The sequence below is a fragment of the Ambystoma mexicanum genome, chromosome 6q (genome assembly GCF_040938575.1).
Source record: "Ambystoma mexicanum isolate Mex_15411 chromosome 6q, UKY_AmexF1_1, whole genome shotgun sequence".
NCBI classification, from domain to species: domain Eukaryota; kingdom Metazoa; phylum Chordata; class Amphibia; order Caudata; family Ambystomatidae; genus Ambystoma; species Ambystoma mexicanum.
Window position 1 is genome coordinate 248,682,324 of NC_090937.1, and position 20,124 is coordinate 248,702,447.

At 43.7% G+C, this 20,124-nt stretch overlaps 1 protein-coding gene across 1 annotated transcript in view; it reads left to right on the top strand.

The window, feature by feature from the left end:
- Window positions 1-20,124, top strand: part of DNAJB14 (DnaJ heat shock protein family (Hsp40) member B14) — a 415,145-nt gene that overhangs the window by 78,488 nt on the left and 316,533 nt on the right. Inside the window, exon 2 of the mRNA XM_069630713.1 lies at window positions 12,173-12,455. Coding sequence (XP_069486814.1) covers window positions 12,323-12,455 — 133 coding nt within the window. The 5' untranslated portion in view covers window positions 12,173-12,322. The remainder of the gene's footprint in view (window positions 1-12,172; window positions 12,456-20,124) is intronic.

Consider the following 20,124-nt stretch of genomic DNA (forward strand, 5'->3'; position numbering starts at 1 on the left):
GGGCTGAATGGTGCAAGGGCAGTCGTTTCTGTATCAGTATTTCGTATTCTCCTTCCTCCAACCTTTCTACTACCGCCCCAAATCTTTTTTTTCTTTCACCAGTCTCCGGGCAAATGGATGCTGAAATGCATTTTGCATTTGGATGCATTTAGAAAGTACACCTCTCCCTCGCTCAATGCATTTTCACTCGCTTTGGGAATGTCGTCTCCTTCTCCCTCATAAGTGGCACAATTATGGTTCTGTATATCCTCTAATGTGCATGGCTCTGTGAGGAATGTGGCTACGTTGACCGTTTTGCAACGTATCACATGGAGGTTTGGGATTGAGATAATAATTTCATAGGCGGTAGCCTTCTGTGTCGTCTGCGTGGATTTGTGTAGTTCTAGTATGGCGAACAGGGAGTGTTCTGCAAACAATGTGACAGAGCATCCTATCACATTTGTGGCACTTTTTTCAATAGCGAAGGCCGCGGCTGCATGAGCTTGTGTCTCGAGTGCCACTGTAGTAGGCTATTGGTTTGTGGCGTAAGGATGTGTTTTTTTTTTTTTGTTTTTTATTTATTTTTTGGTTAGTACCATGGTCCTGTGTTCCATTTGAATGCGAGAACAGGAAACGTTCCTGCTCTTAATCAGGTGTAGCTAGGACGGGGGCTGTGCATATCAGTTCTTTTGGTGTTATGAAAGCAGTATGCAGTTCAGGTGTCCATGTTATTGCTGTGTTCTTTCTTTGCTTCTTTTAGTCCCTATAATGGGTGACTGGTGTAGGCAGCATAATCTCAAATCCATGCCCTGCAATACTTCCATATACCAAGAAACTTTTACATGTCTTTTACTGTGTGGGGTTTGGCTGCTGCTCGCACTGTTGCTGCTCTGTCAGGTAGTAGTCTCTTACCATCTTTCGAGATCAATTGGCCCAGATACAACACTTCTGCTTAACAGTATTGAAATGTGTCTTTATCCCTTGTGAGCTAGTAATATGAGTAGGGTAACAGTCTTTCCTGCATATTTCTTCCCCCTCGCTACACACTAAGAAGTCATCAACATATTTAACTATGGTGCTCTTAACGGCAATATTGCAGAGGTCTTCATGCAGTATTCTGAGAAAATACTTGGGCTTTCACAGTAACCCTGGAGTAGCCAGCAGTGTTTATACCTTACCCTCCTAGAGCGGAAGCTGGTAGGTATTGGGACTCTTGGTCGAGTAGTACAGAGAAAAATTCATTTTCAGGTCCACCACTGTGAAAGGCCTGGCCTGCATTGGAATGCTGCACAAAATGGATGCCGGGTTTGGAACAAGAGGGAACTCTTTTTGGACAATGTCAAGTGGGCGAAGGTCTTGCACCATACGCCGTGCCCCCCCCCCCTTCGCTTTTTTAATCTGATAAATCTCAGTATTGCATAGGGAGTTTGAGGGGGGGACAATGATGCCCTGTTGTCGGAGTGTGCTGATTGTGACTTTTATTCCCTCCTCAGCCTCTCTTGGGGGAGGGGGGGTAAGGGGGGATTCTGGAGTGGGGGTGGGGGAGTGGGAGGGGGGTTCGGGCCTAGGGGGGGTTCGGGGCAAGGGGTACTGTCTGACTCTGGGCAATACTGCCCCTGGCTTAAGCTTTATTTTTATTGGGGTTACTTCCTTCAATAACCCTACATCATGGAGTTTGTAGTCCATACATTTGGTGGCACTAGCTGTAAGTCCTTAACCCAAAAAGATGGCGGTGCACTGACGGGCCATGAGGGGGTTTGTTACTCGTCTGTTTTGTATCATGTCACAAGGCCTGCATATCTCCATTTTTATTTCCCTGTCGGTGTTGTCAGTAAACATCCATTTATATTCAACCAAAGGAAGGGATAAATAAACTATAAATGACAAAACATAATATACCCTACGATAACCCCCTAGTATGTTACCACAACCACTTAGCAAATATGGGCTGTGTATTGTGTAATTAATAGCATACAAGATGTTTCCTAAAATATCATATTTTAATTCATTTACTTATTCAAGCACAAGTACCAAAACATTTTTTAAAAACATATATACACAACATAGCTGTATACAATAACAAATTATTATTCCACCTCACAGAATCAAGTTCACAAATGCTTGAAACATCAACACAGTAGCAACTTAATTTTTCTTGCTCCCTACTGTGTCACTATAGCCCAACTTATATAAGTTTCTGTCCTTAATGTTGTCCGTAACTGGACATTCTTCAGGGGCAGAAATTTGTCTTGTGCTGCAGGTAGATCTTTTTTCGTTCCCTACACACCAGATTCCTATATCTAAGGGTACATACAAAAACAAACACATTACTAAATGGGCATTTTGGGTTTGATTTCTAAACCTAGCTAAACCCTAATCACCAATAGGGTGGAAAGGTATACAATTAATAATATACCTGAGCAAAACACTTGTAGAGATACATGTCTTCAAGCTTATTAACAATTCCAATTCTTGCTCTTCACTTTTCTAGTATATTGGAGGATTCACTCTAATGGACCAATACCTAAAACCAATTACAAAAAGCTGACTTCAACAATATAGAAAATGGTATATGTTTAGCCACTTCCTCCATCAGGTAGACAAACCACAAAGGGACACAAACTTAATCCTCACCCATAAACATGAACGGGTCTCTTCTCTTTGGAGAACTATTTTTTTTTTTTTTGTTTTTTTTTTTTTTTTTTTTTATTCCTTTCTTGGAGCAATAATTTTGGCGGGGAGTCTTCCAGTGTAAGCTTCCAAACCTCTGTGCCAATCGTGTGATTACTAAGAAAGGGGGGGGGGGTGTAGGGGTGACAAACAAGGCACTCCATAAGTTCAGTCTGTGTAGGGTGATACACCTACATACTCTGGAACCCAAACCCACCCCTTACCTTCACTATTCTGGTATAGTCTATCTCCAAATAATGCATTCCACTCCATTAGGGAAAATTCAGGGCAACCAATATCACCAACCAGCCTGCAGTCAAAACAGACCCAAAAGGCAAAGTTAGCCAAAAGCTGATAAAGGTCACAGAACTGTTGCTAACTACCAGATAATACCGCTAGTTCCAGCCTCTCTCACCTTTCATAGGTAGACCACGGACTTTAATAATGCGTCTGTACAGGTCCTCTCAGATGTGGAAGAATACAGCCGACAACCGTGATCCACAACAAACTGCGCATATTACGTTGCGGAGGTGCGCAACGTGATGATGTCATCTCGCTATACGTTGTGTGATGACGTTACGCATAGTTATACCTGTTGTTGCCTGGGTAACCAGAATAGATTATAGCTGCCAGGGATTCATTACATGAAAACCACCTAAAGGCATGGTGGTAACTGGTTAGTACCTTTACAACTACCTTCTAGATAGGGGGCATTATTTCCATCTTGCTTACTCCCTGCCTTCATATACTAAATACAGAAAGGCGAGTAAAGAAACATCAGCCTCCACTATTCCTAGATGGTTATGAAAAATAAGCCCAAATGACACATGTTCCTCTTATTTCACATAAAAAATGTCACAACAATGTACATTGAAAAAAATCCCCCACAGATGGACACGTGAAATCGCCCACTTCAGAATGAAAATGAATACTATGCCATTGCGATATACTGGCCATTGGCCATCTTTACTGGCAGCATAATTGTCGTAGCTCCATTAGTATATCCTACCAGGAAGTGCAACACTCCATCCACCAAAAGGCACCGGGCTGTCCGAATGCAGATCTTATTTAATATTGTGCAAATCAATATTTTCATTCAGCCCTGTCACATGGCTGTTTAAGAAAATGAGTTTCTGCTCCAAATTAATTAATTAATTTTCTATTAATTTCTTACTGTGTTCTCCCCTTCACCTTCTTCAGGATACACCACTCAAATTCCACGAAGGAATGACCCATCTCATCATAATGTTTCACTAATGGTGCTTTGTCATTCATTAGTGAAACATTATGATGAGATGGGTCATTCCTTCATGGATTTGAGTGGTGTATCCTGAAGATGAAAGGGAGAACACCGGAAGAAATTAATAGACTACTCATTTTCAAACAGCCATGTGACGGGGCTGAACGAAAATATTCAGTGGCACAATATTAAATAAGATCTGCATTCGGACAGCCCTGTGCCTTATGCTGGATGTAGTGTTGCACTTCCTGGTAGGATATACTAATATAGCTACCACAATTATGCTGCCAGTAAAGATGTCCAATGGGCAGTATATCGCAATGGCATAATATTCATTTTCATTCTGTACTGAAGTGGGTGATTTCACGTGTCCATATGTGGGTGATTTTTTTTTCAATGTACATCGTTGTGACTTTTTTTTGTGTGAAGAGGAACATGTCATTTGGGCTTATTTTTTATAACCATCTAGGAATAGTGGAGGCTGATGTTTCTTTACACTCCTTTCTGTATTTAGTATATGAAGGTAGGGAGTAAGCAAGATGGAAATAATGCCCCCTATGTAGTAGAATGTAATCGTAAAGGTACTAACCAGTTACCACCATGCCTTTTGGTGGTTTTCATGTATTGAATCCCTGGCAGCTATAATCTATTCTGGTTACCCGGGCAACAGGTATAACGATGCGCAACCTCATCACGCAGAGTATAGCGCAGTGACATCACGTTGCGCACCCCCGCGACTTAATAAGCACGGCTTGTTGTGGATCACGGTTGTCGGCCGTATTCTTCCACATCTGAGAGGACCTCCATAGACGCATTATTGAAGTGCGTGAGCCACCTTTGAAAGGTAAGAGGCTGGAACTAGCAGAATTATATCGTAGTTAGCGACAGTTCGATGACCTTATCAGCTTTTGGCTAACTTTGCCTTTTCGGTCTGTTTTGACTGCAGGCTGGTTGGTGATGTTGGTTGCCCTGAATTTTCCCTAATGGAGCGGAAGGCATTATTTGGAGATACGAGTAGTGTGGTTCTTTTCCAATTGAAAGAAAGTAGCCAGCACGAACAAAGGTAAGGGGTGGGTTTGGGTTCCAGAGTATGTAGGTGTATCACCCTACAGACTGAACTCATTGAGTGCTTTGTTTGTCACCACCCCCTCCTTCTTAGTAATCGCACAATTGGCACAGAGGTTTGGCAGCTTACACTGGAAGACTCCTCACCAAATTTTTGCTCCAAGAGAGGAATAAAAAAATGTTTCTCCAAAGAGAAGAGACCCGTTCATGTTTATGGGTAGGGATTAAGTTTGTGTCCCTTTTTTTTGTTTTGTCTACCTGGTGGAGGAAGTGGGTAAACGTATACCATTTTGAATATAGAAGTCAGCTTTTTTAATTGGTTTTAGGTATTGGTCCATTAGCGTGAACCCTCCAATCTACGAGAAAAGTGAAGAGCATGAATTGGAATTGTTAATAAGCTTGAAGACCTTTATCTGTACAAGTGTTTGGCTCAGGTATATTATTAATTGTATACCTTTCCACCCTATTGGTGATTAGGGTTTGTCTAAGTTTAGTAATCAAACCCAAAATGCCAATTTTTAGTAATGTTTGTTTTTGTATGTACCCTTAGATATAGGAATCTGGTTTGTAGAGGAACGAAAAAAGATCTGCAGCACAAGACAAATTTCTGCCTCTGAAGAATGTCCAGTTACTCACAACATTAAGGACAAACTTGTATAAGTGGGGCTATGTTGACACTAGGGATGTAATGGTATTACGGTATACCGTTAAAGATACCGTGAACCACTTAATTGAACAATAATAACCGTCACATTGTTTATACCGGTATACCGTTCATACAGTTAAGTGTGCTTTTGAATCTGATTTGGAAAGGCTGCAGTAAGCAAGTGCTGCGCAGTCTTGGTCTTGCACTGTTGGATGTGCCGTCTGCCAAGTAGTTTCAGTAGGAGCAGTTTTTAATGCCATTCCATAAACCACACATGCCTGACACAAAATCAATATGTTAGCAATAGGAAGAATAAATACAGTGCCAAGAAGGAAAAGTGTTTACTTTGGGTTGGCGGTTTGGGGTTTATATATTTATAATGGATAATGTTTTCTAAACATATGACAATGGGGGATTTCCCTGGTTCCATCATTGAATTTACATATAATAAGTCACAGTGCGAAATGTACTCATCTCTGTGGGTATTCTCTGCCAAAGTGTAACATGTCCGTGATTACTGAACACCTTTTGGCCCGCAAGTAGACTGAAGGCTGTAATGTAAAGAGAGAGTGCGTGTGTGTGTATGCCAGTCGCAGCAGGGCTCCCCTCCGCCTCTCCTCTCCACACGTGTGTTTGTCTCCTCTCCACACGTGTGTTTGTGTTTGGTGGAAGCAAGGAGTGGCATTTCAGTGGAAAGTATGTTGAAAAGCCCAATTCTGGCCCTGGGTGCCTGGTTTTGTTTGTGATGATAAATCTTACAATTTATGACCTTTTAGAAAATATTTGTTAATATTAGTTAACTCCACCTGCTATACCGCGATAACCATGATATACCGTCATTTGGCAAGGTTATTGTACCATCATAAAACTAATACCGTGACACCCCTAGTTGACACAGTAGGGAGCAAGAGAAATTAAGTTGCTACTGTGTTTTGATTCAAGCATTTGTGAACTTGCTTCTGTGAGGTGGAATAATCATTTTTTATCATTGTATACTACTAGGTTGTGTGTGTGTTTTTAAAATGTTTTTTGGTACTTGTGCTTGAATAAGTAAATGAATTAAAATATGATATTTTAGGAAACGCCTTGTATGCTATTAATTACACAATACGCAGCCCGTATTTGCTAAGTGGTTGCAGTTAGATACTTAACATAGGGTATATTCTGTTGTCATTTATAGTTTATTTATCCCTTCCTTGGGTTAAATATAAGTATTCTATCCTCACTTGGTAGGAGGGATTATCATTGCAGTGTTTGGCAACCCTGGAATGAAGTAATTTGGCAGTGAACAGCTTCATCAGTCAATTAGCGCAGTGGTATGTTTGGGTCAAGAGACAGTACTGTCCGCCAATCACAGCCATGCATGGCCAGGCCAATCGCCACAATACTTTTTTGCTGAAACCTGTACCCCTTGTAGATATAGAGACAGAACAGTGCCAGGCAATATCTCAGGCGTAGCTATTGGGCGGAAAACAAAATCAGAGGGCACTCTCCATTCCTTTTGTGTGATCTATGGCACCACTCTTGCAAACACCTGTAAGCCATAAATAAACATGTCTGCATTGGTTGGTACCCCTCGGATGGCTGTTCGTTTGCTATCGTTTGTATTAGTATTGCTCGTATGGACAAAATGCCTGGGGTGGAGGACATTATCCCTATGTCTGTAAATTCGATGGTCATATTAAGCTTACTCAGTAAATCTCATCCCAGTAAATTTACAGGTGAGTTGTCATGATAGAGTAGGGGTGCTTGAACTGTTTTTCCTCCAATTTTAACATCTAACTCTTCTGTGTAAGGAACCGTGACCACAGCCCCAGAGAATCCTTGTGTCTCGAGATTTTTGCCAGATAACGGGAAATCACCTTCACATGGACATGATATCTCCGCCTGAGTCCACCATAAAGATGAACTGTTTGTTTCCCATCTCTGCCCCCACCAGTGGTTCCTCGTCTGTATGTAGGGTAGTAGATAGGACTGGGCATGCAAGTGCTCTCTGTGGACTGTCCTAGTCTGAGTGGGTCTTCGTTCCTGCACAGGAGAAAACATTTTCACTCGGTACACACGTACCCTGATAAGGCGCTTGTGCACCATTAGCTGTAGTGGCGAATGGATTTGCATGCGTGTTTGTCATTTGATTGTTGATGAGTTGGGTGGGTCTGCAGACAGTGTGGGGGGTGTCTTAGTGTATTGTACCCTGGTATGGGCCTACTGTTGGGCTGCCCATCTGGTTCATAGGGACCTTTAGGGAGTCCATTCGGGCTACCTGGGTGTAGGTGCCCGTATTGCTGTTTGCTGCCAGACCTCCGAGTATTCTGGTAATTGGCCCCAGGTGAGATACGACATTCCCTTGCAAAGTGTCCTCAGCTCCTGCACGACCAACATGGTCCGGATCCACCCCTCCTTGGTCCTTATGCTCCATATCCTCCCCCCGCTTCCTTGCTGCCCTCGATACCTACCTCTTCCTCTTGCCGGTCTTCCATGCCATTGGTGTCCCATGTACCGTTCATCTGCACCCCATTGCCCCTGCCCATTGTCTGCCCATGCAGCTGCCATCCTAGCCTGTAGTACTAGTGACCCCTCTCCTTCTCCCTGCCGTTCTGAGGGCGGCACTGCAGTTACTGTCGCAAACTTCTCTAACTTACTCTGCACAAGCTTTGCTTCATCCGCTAATCTCCGGAGCTATTTTTTTTTCCCCCCTTTCTTTGATCCGCCTGCAGTGGTGTACTATGATGCTTTGTATCTCTGGCCACCCCTTAGCTTCTATCCCAGCTATTTTATCAAGTGCCTTCTGTACCTCCTTAGAGAGGCATCAGTTAATGATAAAATAGAATAGGGAGGTGGACTAGTCCTGGCCCGTGCCCGTCTCCGCCCGCCACAGCTCCTGCACCCGAAGAATGAATTGCACAGCATCTTCCTCGTCCCTCATGGTACATTGCATTACAGAGTGTAAATCTGGGGTGTCGGCGAAGGTCCTGCACAGTGCATTCCATACTTGCGCCCTTAAATATATTTTCCTGTACCCCCTGAAAGCGGCGGTAGTGCTTTGAGGAGCTTGTTCTTATCCATCAGTGCCCGAGGCACATAATGGGGTCGTCTTGCTCCCTTGTGGATGAGGGGCATCTGTCATTTTGATCTCACCTTCCCCTTACTTAGCTTTACTCCTTTTTTTCTTTGCCAGTGCTATTCTTCCTAACCTGTTCCGAAGCCTTCCCTCCCAACCTTCTACTGCTGTTACTTGTGGGGTGCCCACTGAATCGGCTGTGCCCCTCCTACTGCCCCCACGTCGGCCTCATCACTCATTAAAGTCGCTCCAACATTCCTCCTCTCTTTCAGAAGCTACTGTATAATATCCCACGCTTTCCATCTCACCTTCTCGTTCTACCTGCACTGCTTTTATTGGGCTGCAGTCTATTCTAAAAAGGAAATCCCTGTATTTCCATTTGTCTTCTGGTAATGCAGAGGTACTTGGTAGTGGGGGTTATAATGGTGGTTGCCCTCTCCCGGACAAGGGCAGCGTTGTTTTCGGACAGTGTTCGTAAACTGGCCAGTTCTGCCTGGGTGGATGTTAATACTATTTCAAGATCTCGAGTGGTGGGCCCTGCGGGGGCAGGAGACATGTTTGATGGAACATCAGGAGGAGGTGGTGCAGTGACCAGTGTTCCTGAAGTACTTGTCCTTGGCACTTACAATGGGTCTGCGGGTCTTCTAAGCAATGGGTATGTTTTCTTTGGTTCCTCCCTTTCTTTCCCCTTCCTCCTTTGTTGGTTGGCACGGCTGTGGGGTCTTTCTTTTTCCTGTTTATTTGTAGGAAGTGGTTCCTCGAACATCCTCCACAAATCTAGCCCTTCTCGCATATTTTAAGTGGTTTCCTTGTGTATTTTGCCATTAACTAAGTTGCTACATGGTCCAATATCCCTTTGTCAAAAGACCCTTATTCTGGCCAGATATGAGGTGACCCCCCCCCCCCCCTTAATTTCAGTTACCCACTCCCCATGGTACTTTTTCTGTTCTTTACAAATGTGTGAAAGTGGCTTGTTTAGACCCATATTGGTCAGAGGGCCTTTTCTTTCTGTCTCATTTTCTCTCTACCGTGACACTTCAACCTCTAACGTACCAATCCCAAGTTTTCAATTGTTTACTTTAAAACACTACTTATGCATTGTCATCTCAGGTACATAAATCATTGAATATTTTCACAGGACAAACCAACAATTATATCGACAACACCAAACAAAACATGAAACACGATGAAATAAACCCATATGCCCCTAGTCCCCTTTTTACTGACCCTTCGATTATCTTCTCCAACACTCCCCTCCTGGGCCTACCTCCACAAGAGTTATAGAATGTTAAAGATGATAAATGCTATTTCCAGACCCTACTAAATACACAAGGCTCCTACTTTATTATTTTTCATCACTTCTTTCCAGCACTGGTCGGGACAGTGCTTTGCGGTGCCGCCTTCCACCCCCTTTCGGAGCTAGGTTCCTGTATCTCCTCTTATTTTCTCACAATACTCTTTTATAGAAACCTAATGGCCATGAAAAAAGGAAAGCGCTTTGTTTTCAACAATCACTCCATTCAATCACTCTCAACCCAAACCTTGTGTGTTCTCCTTAGTCTGCTCCACACCTTTCCCTCCTTATTTCCCCTTGCAATCAATACTCGCATGCCTGTGGTATTCCAAGAGCCTCTGTTCGTGGTCTATCCACAAGTGGGGGCCTCCCCGTTGTGACCCTGCCCGGCGAGAAGTTGGGTGTTCGCAAAGCCGGGACCCACAAAACCGTCTCAGATGAATACGTGTTTTTGTTTGAGACTGGTCAGCCGTAGGTGGGAGTCAGCCCTTCTGGGGAAGCCCTGGATCTCGCCGCAGTACGGGGACATTGAGGAATATCTCTTCGGACGGCCACCAAATGAAGGAACCCATTCCCGACACAATATTCAAAACATCGAATAATGGACAACCCGCTAGGGAATGAAACCAGGAGATAAATTGCAAGTAGAACAAAGGTTTATATACTATAAATTGTGCATGCATAGAACTCTACTGCCCAGAGAGCGCTCTGCCAAACATTACACGGGCAGCACATTCTAAGATGTAAACTCGTCACTGATGACGCCAAACTATAAGTACACAATTCTACAATATAATGGGTGAGGCAAATTAGTACAGTATGTATCCTTAGGTGCTGGCCACGTTGGATTGGTGGTTGCTTGGGTGCCACTCCTTCAGCACGTGGGACAGCTGGGCTCATCTCCGCAGGGTGAAGGCCATGCCGGCGAAGTGATACATTCCCTGAATAACAGGATCTGAGGGCATGAGACAAATGACCATCATAAAGGTTTGGCCCGAATAGGAGTACTTTCAAAATTCACTAACAGGTTATACATCTACATCGTACCCTTTGCACCGTGACACCCATAAACCTAATGCCCCGACCCAGGTGCCTGTCTTGTGGGACCGGGGGGGCAGGGGGGGGGGGTTTGATCTACCTGATGCCTCATGATACAGATAGACATGTTAGTTTTAGGAAGAATATATTGGTGTATGGGATTAAGGCTATGGTGGGTGTTCTCCTCTGGTCACTGTGAGAGGTCAGATGTGTATCTGTATCAAAGAGCAGAGGGGCCTGGGCCCAGCGGATTACATGGCAAAGCGGGTTTGGGGGGGGTTGAGTGAGCACAGGCAGGTTAGTGGAGACGGATGTTCACAAGGGCAGGGGCCTGCTCCGGTCACACAGTGCAGTGAGCTCCTCTTCCTTCTGGGCAATACTAATTATTGCAACAATAAATGGCTGGATTTCTGTGAGAACCAAGTTCATGAAGAGCTTGCAGGAGGCGGGGGTGGCCTGGGCTGTTTGTACAAGGTGCTGGGCAGAGGGAGAGAGGTCACTAGATCATTTTCGGGCCTAGTAAAAGATGGCGTCTGGTGTGTTACAAGAATAGGTCTTTAAGCTTCAATAAGGCTTGGTTACATGATTCCTTTGTTAGTAATGAGAGCGAGATAATGTGGATCACGCGTAACGGTGACGTATTCCCGCCCCCCCCCCTCCTCCCAGCACAAGTGGGATCCGTTCATGCAGGGATGGTGAGGGAGGTGGGAAAAGACCACCTCCCCCCCCAAACACAATCCAGTCACAAGAGCACCACAGAGAAAGCGTGCTGCCTGGGTACTGCACAAAGTCCAGCCCAGCGGGAGTTTTGCAACCCAGGGCTTGATTCTGTACTCCATGTAAGAAAAGTGTCGTTCAGAGATGGAATGACACTTTTCCTATTTGCTCCATATCCAGTATCTATATGAATATATGCACATAACATGGAACAAGTTAGAAAAGTGTCCTTCCATCACAGAAAGATACTTTTCTTTTACTCCTGTCCCACTGTTGATACATGACTTTGGGTGTGTTTAACCTCAGGTTGACAAATGACATGTGACGTCACTTCTGTTGATGTCATCCGGGGGTTCAAGGCTGTATGATTGACTTGTGCTAATCCTTTGATTTTTTGTAAATCACAGCGCTGTATGTAGGTGTGGTGTGCCCAGCACTATAATGAATATTTTTCTCTTCCAGCTTCGACTCCCTCCTGTCCCAGGTTACTGGGGGTGGCCCAGTCTGACAGCCCGACTCCTGCATATCGGGCTGCAGCAGAAGAAGCTGAAAGGAGGAATCGAGCGTCGGTAAAACACTATGGATCGTTAGACCGTCCAGATCCACAGCAGGATGGAGGGAAACCGAGACGAGGCCGAGCGCTGCCTGCGGATCGCCCGGGAGGCGCTGGAGGCCGGGGACCGCGACCGGGCGAGACGCTTCTTACTTAAGGCAGAGAAGCTGTACCCAACAAAGGCAGCCAAAGGTGAGGGGAGGGGGGGGGGGCTGCAACAGACGTGAGATAAACCAGGATTTTTCTGGACTGCTGCACACCACGTGTCTGTGTAGGTTCTTGTATTCCAGGCACATCACACTGCAGGGTGGAAAGGCTATTTCTGGGTGTTTTTGTTGTTGCGACAACAGCTAACCGAACATTAAAATGTCCCATACCCACTGCGTTTTATTAACGTTATGTATATATGTATGAGCCGCAATATACCTCCAAAATAGCAATGGCTTTTATGAGGTGACCAACGTAATATTGTCCCAATCATCCAAAAGTAACCACTTTTCGAACTCTTCTACCAGAGAAAAAGACCTCTTGGTCAAATCGTCTTACAACCCAAACAGTGGGCAAGCAGGGCAGCGACCGCCCAGGAAAACCACCTAGAAAAGTTTCACTGGCATGTTGTTGTGCTTTAAGAAATTAATCATCTCGAAACTACACATAACTGGCCTCATTCCCTATAGTAAAAATGATGCATAGAAGACAGGAGACCACGCCCTTACTGAATTCGGCCCTCGGCAAAGCTATAGAGGATTCCCAAGTTGGAAAGGAAGATCTTCCTGGCATCATTCTGCAGTCATGCAGTGACGCCATCCTAGAGTCTTCCTAGGCTAGTTCAGGGAGATCAGAAACCATCCTGAATGTGTATAGGCAAAAATACTTGAATGAGATGTTCCTAGATTATCACAGAAACTACTCCAGGATGGGTTCCGATTACTTCCAATGATGATCTCGTATTCCTACAGGATGGCCCCATGACAACTTCAGGCTGGGTGGGAATTACTCCAGGATGACCCATGCCAACTTCAGGATCGGTGGGGGATTACTCCAGGATGGTTCCATGACAACTTTAGGATGGGTTTGGAGCTTTGCGAGACATCTTGATTATTTAGTGCACTGTGCTTTAAAAAGCATCGCTTTCCTGCAAATCGCTCTGGAAATGCACCCCAGATGCTTAATATTGAAAGTTTATTCGCTCCACCGAAAGGCCAAAACTATCCACGTGGGAATACAGATGGGAGATGTGATCTGAGAAGGGACACAGAGTGGGTGGTGTTTGTATTTCTACCCACCCATTGCCATGCTAATACATTCCCACTCGCTATCGTCCCCTTTCCGCACAAAGTACACACGCTTGGGATTGCTTTGAGCTGCCTCTATTGCGATGGAACGTCGAACTATGGGCTTTTGTGGGACTATCATTGTTTAGAAATAACAATCTTCTGTAAAGTAATAGCTTAATTGCAGCTGTAAACCAGCCCCTGATGTATTAACTAAGTGTGCCTTCAGCCACTTGACCTTTTAAGCATTGTGCATCTGTTCTTGCATTGAAGTCCTGGTAGAAACATACACTGGTAAAGCCAGAGATGGAAGTGTAATATAAATCATTGGTACGCTGTATCGCTTATTTGCTTTTTAGTGTACCTTTTTAGTTCAAAGGCTCGAATGCGTTTGGGGCACACGTTTTCTTTCTCCTGAGCCAGTTATAGAATCGGCTCAGGCCAGACATTCAACCACTGCCAGTTTCCCAAGTCTCAGCTAGACAGACGCACACAGCATCCATGGCTCTGCAGGTCGTTAATGTGCTCGGGTTGCACACACATTTATGTTATGTGGTCTTGTACCGCGCACTGCTGCCACTTGCGTGGTCTCTTGGCACTCTTGCGTAACTGCAGAGGAGGAGGGATGGTGGAGAATTGTTAGTGGGATTAAGAGGGACACAAGCAAGAGCTTTGATGTGCTGTTGGCAGCTTCAGTTTCGAAAAACTGATCACTCAGCCTTGGTGTGTTTTTGGTTGGTAGCCATCGTGTTGTGTATTATTGTGGCTGTTTATTTTTTTTTATTTATTTTTTTTTTTGGTTTTGTTTGTGTGCTTGTGTTTGATTTCCATTTGGGTGTTGTGAAGTTGGTGCGGTAGAGGTAGGGTTATGTTTAGTTCTATGTTTGAGGGGGAGTGGGCAGACTAGTGAGTTTTAGTATGTTTAGTTAAGTGTAACACATTTCCTGTCCCCAAAATATAGCTAAAGAGCGATGCACTACCTCCAATCAGGTATTGGAAGGTAATAAAGTCGCAGAGCCTTTCATATGCATGATGAAACATTTGCAACTCCGAGAGCTCGCAAAGCACCAGTTACCTTGCAAATCTGTGATAGTTAAAGTGAGCAAGACAAAGCACCAATTTAAAGATTTGTTTATGTTAATGAGTCTTGTACTACGCACTGTCACCATGGTCTCTTGGCACTCTGTAATGGGAGGGAGGGGGGTTGGCAGTTTGTTAGTGGAGTTGATAGGGAGAAAAGCAAGAGCTCGTTGATGTGCTGTTGATAGCTTCAGTTCCGAGAAACCGCTTGCTGAGCGTTGGTGCGTTTTCGTTCAGTGGTGTTGAGGTCTGTTTGTGTATGGTTTGGTTTCATGCTGAGTGTTGTGAAGTGCATGGTGTGCTAGAGGTACTGATTGGTTTAGTTCATCCATGAGGACTACCATCTTGACATGCAAAATAATTGCTTTTAAGTCATTAATCAAATGTTTTCAACATCATGAATAACATTGAGTTGTAGGTTTGTGGAAAAGAATCTATATCCTAGTTTATTGCACAACTTCTTTTATTACATGTCTTAAATCACTGAAAGTACACATTATCTTGCATGCTGGAATTTATAATTTACCATTCAGGATGTGAAAATTAAAGCCATATTATTTTGGCTTAACATATTGCTATAAGGATTTACATGTCATGTTGCTTTATTATGACATTTGTGTTTTTTTTTTGTAAGTAAACTCTGTAATAGACATTTATTATTGTACGCCTTGAAATCCAAACTATTTGTACTGAGTAAAGCTTGGAAGGTATGTGGTAAAATCTGCAGAGTGGATTAAAATCCCTGCTTCACTGTTCAGCCCTGTGATCCTGGTCCCCCCCTAGCTGCACTCTGCCCCTCCCATCTCCCGCCAACCCACTCCCTCCTTTTTGGATGTAGGCAGAGCACCACTAGTTCCTTTTTCCGTTCCACTACTGGTAAAGCCAACTGTTTCGGCTCTCTTATAGGTATTTGCAAGGCACTGCATGTTCAGGTAGTTGCACCATTTGCCTGCTGTTAAAACCATTATGTCAATGTCTTAGAACGGTGGGCACCACTATTCCTTAAAGCAATTTGATATGGAATTCCTATACATAATCACACAATCAATCTAGTATTTTTGGGGCAAAATGGTAAAAAGACCCTTGGCACAAGGTTGTACAATATTGAACAAAAGGGTTCAGAGTTCCCCCTGGGCCGACCATACGCTCTCACACAATAATTCATTAGAGTTGTCTTAATAAAGTTCATATTATCCTCGTTATGCTTCTCCAATCGAACGTAATAATTTGAATCAACCGAAGATTACGAAAAGAAAAAAGATTTATGGTATATTCGAATTTCGGACGAAAAAAATGTCAATCAATTACACTATAGTATCCCATCATAGTGAACAGGGGATGCAGAGGTGTCCCCCGCTCCCTTGTTCGCTATAATGGGATCAGGGTTTGCAGGGGTGTCCCCTGCTTCCGAGCAGACGGGGAGAAAAATAAAGTTTTTATTTTATAAAAAAAAGACCCAGCACTGCCGGTTCTCATGCACGTAGTAAGTGAAGGGAACTGGCGTTGCATAGAGACAGGAGAGCTGGCGGCACACAACGAAGTGTGATGCCCAAAGGTAGGTAGGGGGGAGAGTGGGTAAGGGGATGTGGGGAATTAATGCGTGATTACACCACAGCACACTTTGCGAATTTGTAATTTCGCGCTGTGGTATAATTCCATACATCTTAATAATTCAGTTATTTGATTCCATCATAAAAGGCAGTAAGAAATCTAGTGTATCCTTTAGCCAATGCATTTCAGAATCGGGTCTGTCTTCATGGCCAAGAACACTATCTTAATCATACATAAATTGTATTCTAATGAATATCAATCACACACAAGTATAAAGCATATTATCAACCCAACCATGAGTATGCATTATAACAAAACCATGATCAAAAAAGGAAAAAAGAAAATGGATCACTACATTGGTAATCACTTGATTTCATGTAAATTACCTGCCAGTGCATATTCAGATGATGACCAACTGAGGAACAAAAAGCAATTAATACTCTCCTTTAAAACTCAAAATTGTGTGCAACAAAATATTGGACTGAAGACAATATGTAAAGCAGGTTTTTACCGGAGAAATTCTTCCAACCAACGCTGGGCTGATAAAAGCAAACACTTTGTCCCACAGGGGAAAAAAACGAAAAACGAAAATAAAGGGAAATCTGCTCTCAATTATTGGTGCTTAAGGGCCACATGTACAGGCTCCATGTCTTTATTAGCAGTATGTGTTCATGTAGGGAAAACTCCCTTGTGGGTAGCTGTTCATTTTACCTGCAGTATCTTGAGACTTCCCGTCTTCTTTGACTCGTGTGAATTGCACGGCCTTGCTGCCAATGCGTCCTTGCCTTACCTGTGTCCTTCTGTAGCCGCGGGCTGTGTAACGTTTCTCAAAGTATTTTTTGATGAAATGGAGAATACACAAGCTACTACTGCAGTGGATGAAATGTTTGAATTTAGAGGCAAAAGTACCTTCATGCCGCCTATCAATATATGCTAAATGAGTTATACCGCACTGACAGGTTAGGTTGGAATTTTAAAAAGATAGTTGGAACGATTGGGTTCCTTTGCACATTAAGGTTGGCAGACATTCACTTTAGCCCAAGAAGAAGACTGTGCGGTCGAAACACGGGTTTGCCGTGTCTCTGGATTTGTCTCTAGATGCAATAGATTACACTATATATTTTCCAAGTATGTTTTCTCCGCGCAGTGTGTAGTGCACTCATTTAGCATGTCTAGTTTCTGGTCACTTGGGGCTTAGTGTCCATCTGCAGCAGAGATCATTTTTCTAATTAGGGGTTCACTCTTTTTATACATTTCATTGCTTGTGTGCTGCGCAGCTGGTTCAATTCAGCTGCCCCGATTTACTTGTTTCTCCTATCAATGTACCTTCAGTGGAAATCTTCCATAAACTAGTATTAAAAGAGCTAGGTAAAATCTCTTACAAACATCCCAAATTCTTTAACTCGAGACCATGTGAGTTGGGCCTGATTTTAAAAATCTGTATAGTGACAAAAGCCTCACAATCTGCCCCGCTGACAAAGGGGGTGCTCTTGTGATATTGAACACAACTCATTAAGATTGCGAATGCGAGAGACCACTTACTGACAACAATGTTTATTCTAGATTCTAGACTGATCCTACACTTAACCATTATGGCTACATTGCGAGAGATCCTCACCAGGGCAGAAGAGCTAGGGTGGATCAAGCATATTACCAAGAAGCTCCTTCTTACAGCCCACTTGAGTACTCAATGTTACACGCTTCCTGTGGGTCATCAAAGTGTTTGCTTTTATCAGCCCAGCGTTGGTTAGTAGGATTACTCGGGTAGAAGCCTGCTTTATATAATTATCTTTGGTCCAACATTTTGTTACACACCATTTTGAACGTGAGTATTACTTGCTTTCTTTTCTTCCTCAGTTGTCCATCATGGAATCGTGTGCTTCTGATGAGATTTGTAATTGTTGCACAAAGTGGATACTAATGCAGTGATCTTATTTTCTTTTTTCCTTTTCTTCTTTTTTCTCCTTTTTTTAATCATTGTTTTGTTATAATGCATACTCGTGGTTGGCTTGATAATATGCTTTATACTTTCATGTGTGGTTGATATTCACTATAATACAATTTGTTTGATTGAGATAGTGTTGTTGGCCTGGTTCCGAAACTCATTGGCTAAAGGATACACTAGATTATTACTGTGTTTTTTTTTTTTTTTTTTTTGATGGAATCAAATAACTGAATTATTACATTCGATTGGAGAAGCATAATTTGAGGATAATATGAACGTTATTGAACTGGATTTTACTAAGAGGCAACTCTAATGAATTATGGTGTGGGAGCATATAGTCGGTCCAGAGGAACACTGAACCTTTTTTATGATGGTGTCTTGCAAAGGTCCATCCCAAGCCTACACAAGAGCCAAAACTGTTGGCTTTGGCAATGCATGTGGTTTTTATTTGTTGGTGAATGGGCTTATTTTGTTTTGTTCCATTCCCAGCCTTCTTTTAAAGTTCTTAATTTTAACTCTTTTGATGAGCAAGCTTGAGCGATAATGAAGAGACTATGCCGATTGCTGTGCAATAAAATGACACATGGGTAAAAAATAACTATGCAGAAGTTTCAAGGTCCAAGTGTACACACGAGTGTGATTTTTGCCAAATAGTTAATGTTTAGCAGCAAATCCACCATTTTAAAAACACCTTTTTAAATAAAGGTCCTATAAAGATTTATTTTATTTTTTTATCTGGAAAAATGATAATTCTCTTTAAGGATAGTAGTATAGATAGCCACCCACTGAAGATGTCTGCTATGAAGGGAACCACCTTATAACTAGCCCAGTGTCACCCTGACTTGTCCCAGGATAGGGAGGAAATCGGAATGATTTTTGCCTGCTTAGATCTGCTTTCAGGGGATGACATCTGGATGCTTTCTTTCTGGGTGTTGTGAGAAACCAGAAGGTGTCTCACCTGCTAGTTCCCGGGGATCTGTCATCCAGGTGGCCAGGACACAGTCATCTCTTTTGGATCTAGTTCCTGGGGGTGGGCCAGTGCGGGAGGATCACCTGGATGAGTGGTCTTCTGGGAGTGGGACACTGGATGGTGAGACGCAGTATCCCTTCCCTTGACACAATTTACCAAGTAGGATATGTGGAACCTTACCTCCTCGCCCCCTTTCCCTTCACCAGCACTTTCACATGGACAACCCGCTCTGGGAGAAAACCGACTCGCACCCGAGCAGTGTATCTTACATGTCCCGCTACTGTGGTCAGGCGAGGTCGGGCAATTACTGACAATCACTCACACCTCATCAGACTTCCCCACACGGCTAAAAGGCACTGCACGAAGGCACACTCTGAGCGAGGCAAAGCACACGAAGGTACAGCAGGTTCAAGTTGGCAGCTAAATGAAGGGAGAGACAGCAGACCAAGAAGGGTTTGTGAGGAGGAGGAGGAGGAGGAGGAGGAGGAGGAGGAGGAGGAGGAGGAGGAGGAGGAGGAGGAGGAGGAGGAGGAGGAGGAGGAGGAGGAGGAGGAGGAGGAGGAGGAGGAGGAGGAGGACAGACTGACGCAAGCGGCAGCATTGTATAACGAGCGCTGGAACGAACCTTGTTAAATGCGTGTGATGAAAGACGTGAGTAAAGCTTAACTGCTGATGAATGTTTGAACTTAGAAGGAAAGATACAATACTGTTGACGGAGTGGTCCGGCACCGTGGATGTGCTCAATCGAAAGTCTCTTTAAGGTATCCCGCCAGGAGAAACATAAGTAGAATATCGATGAGAATAATTGTGTGAAGTTAATAGAAGTGGTCCTGCGACGGTTAAAACCCATCGCACATTCGAAAGTCTTTGATTTTGATATCAAGAGGATCCGAGCCCGAATGAGGGAGATCCATATCAAGAGGATCTAAGCCTGAACGAGGGAGATCCATGGTCCGAGCCTGAAGCCTGAACGAGGGAGACCAAGTGTGAATATTGTGACAAAAGGGGGGGGGAGGGGGTCTCAGCCTGAAGAGGTAGACC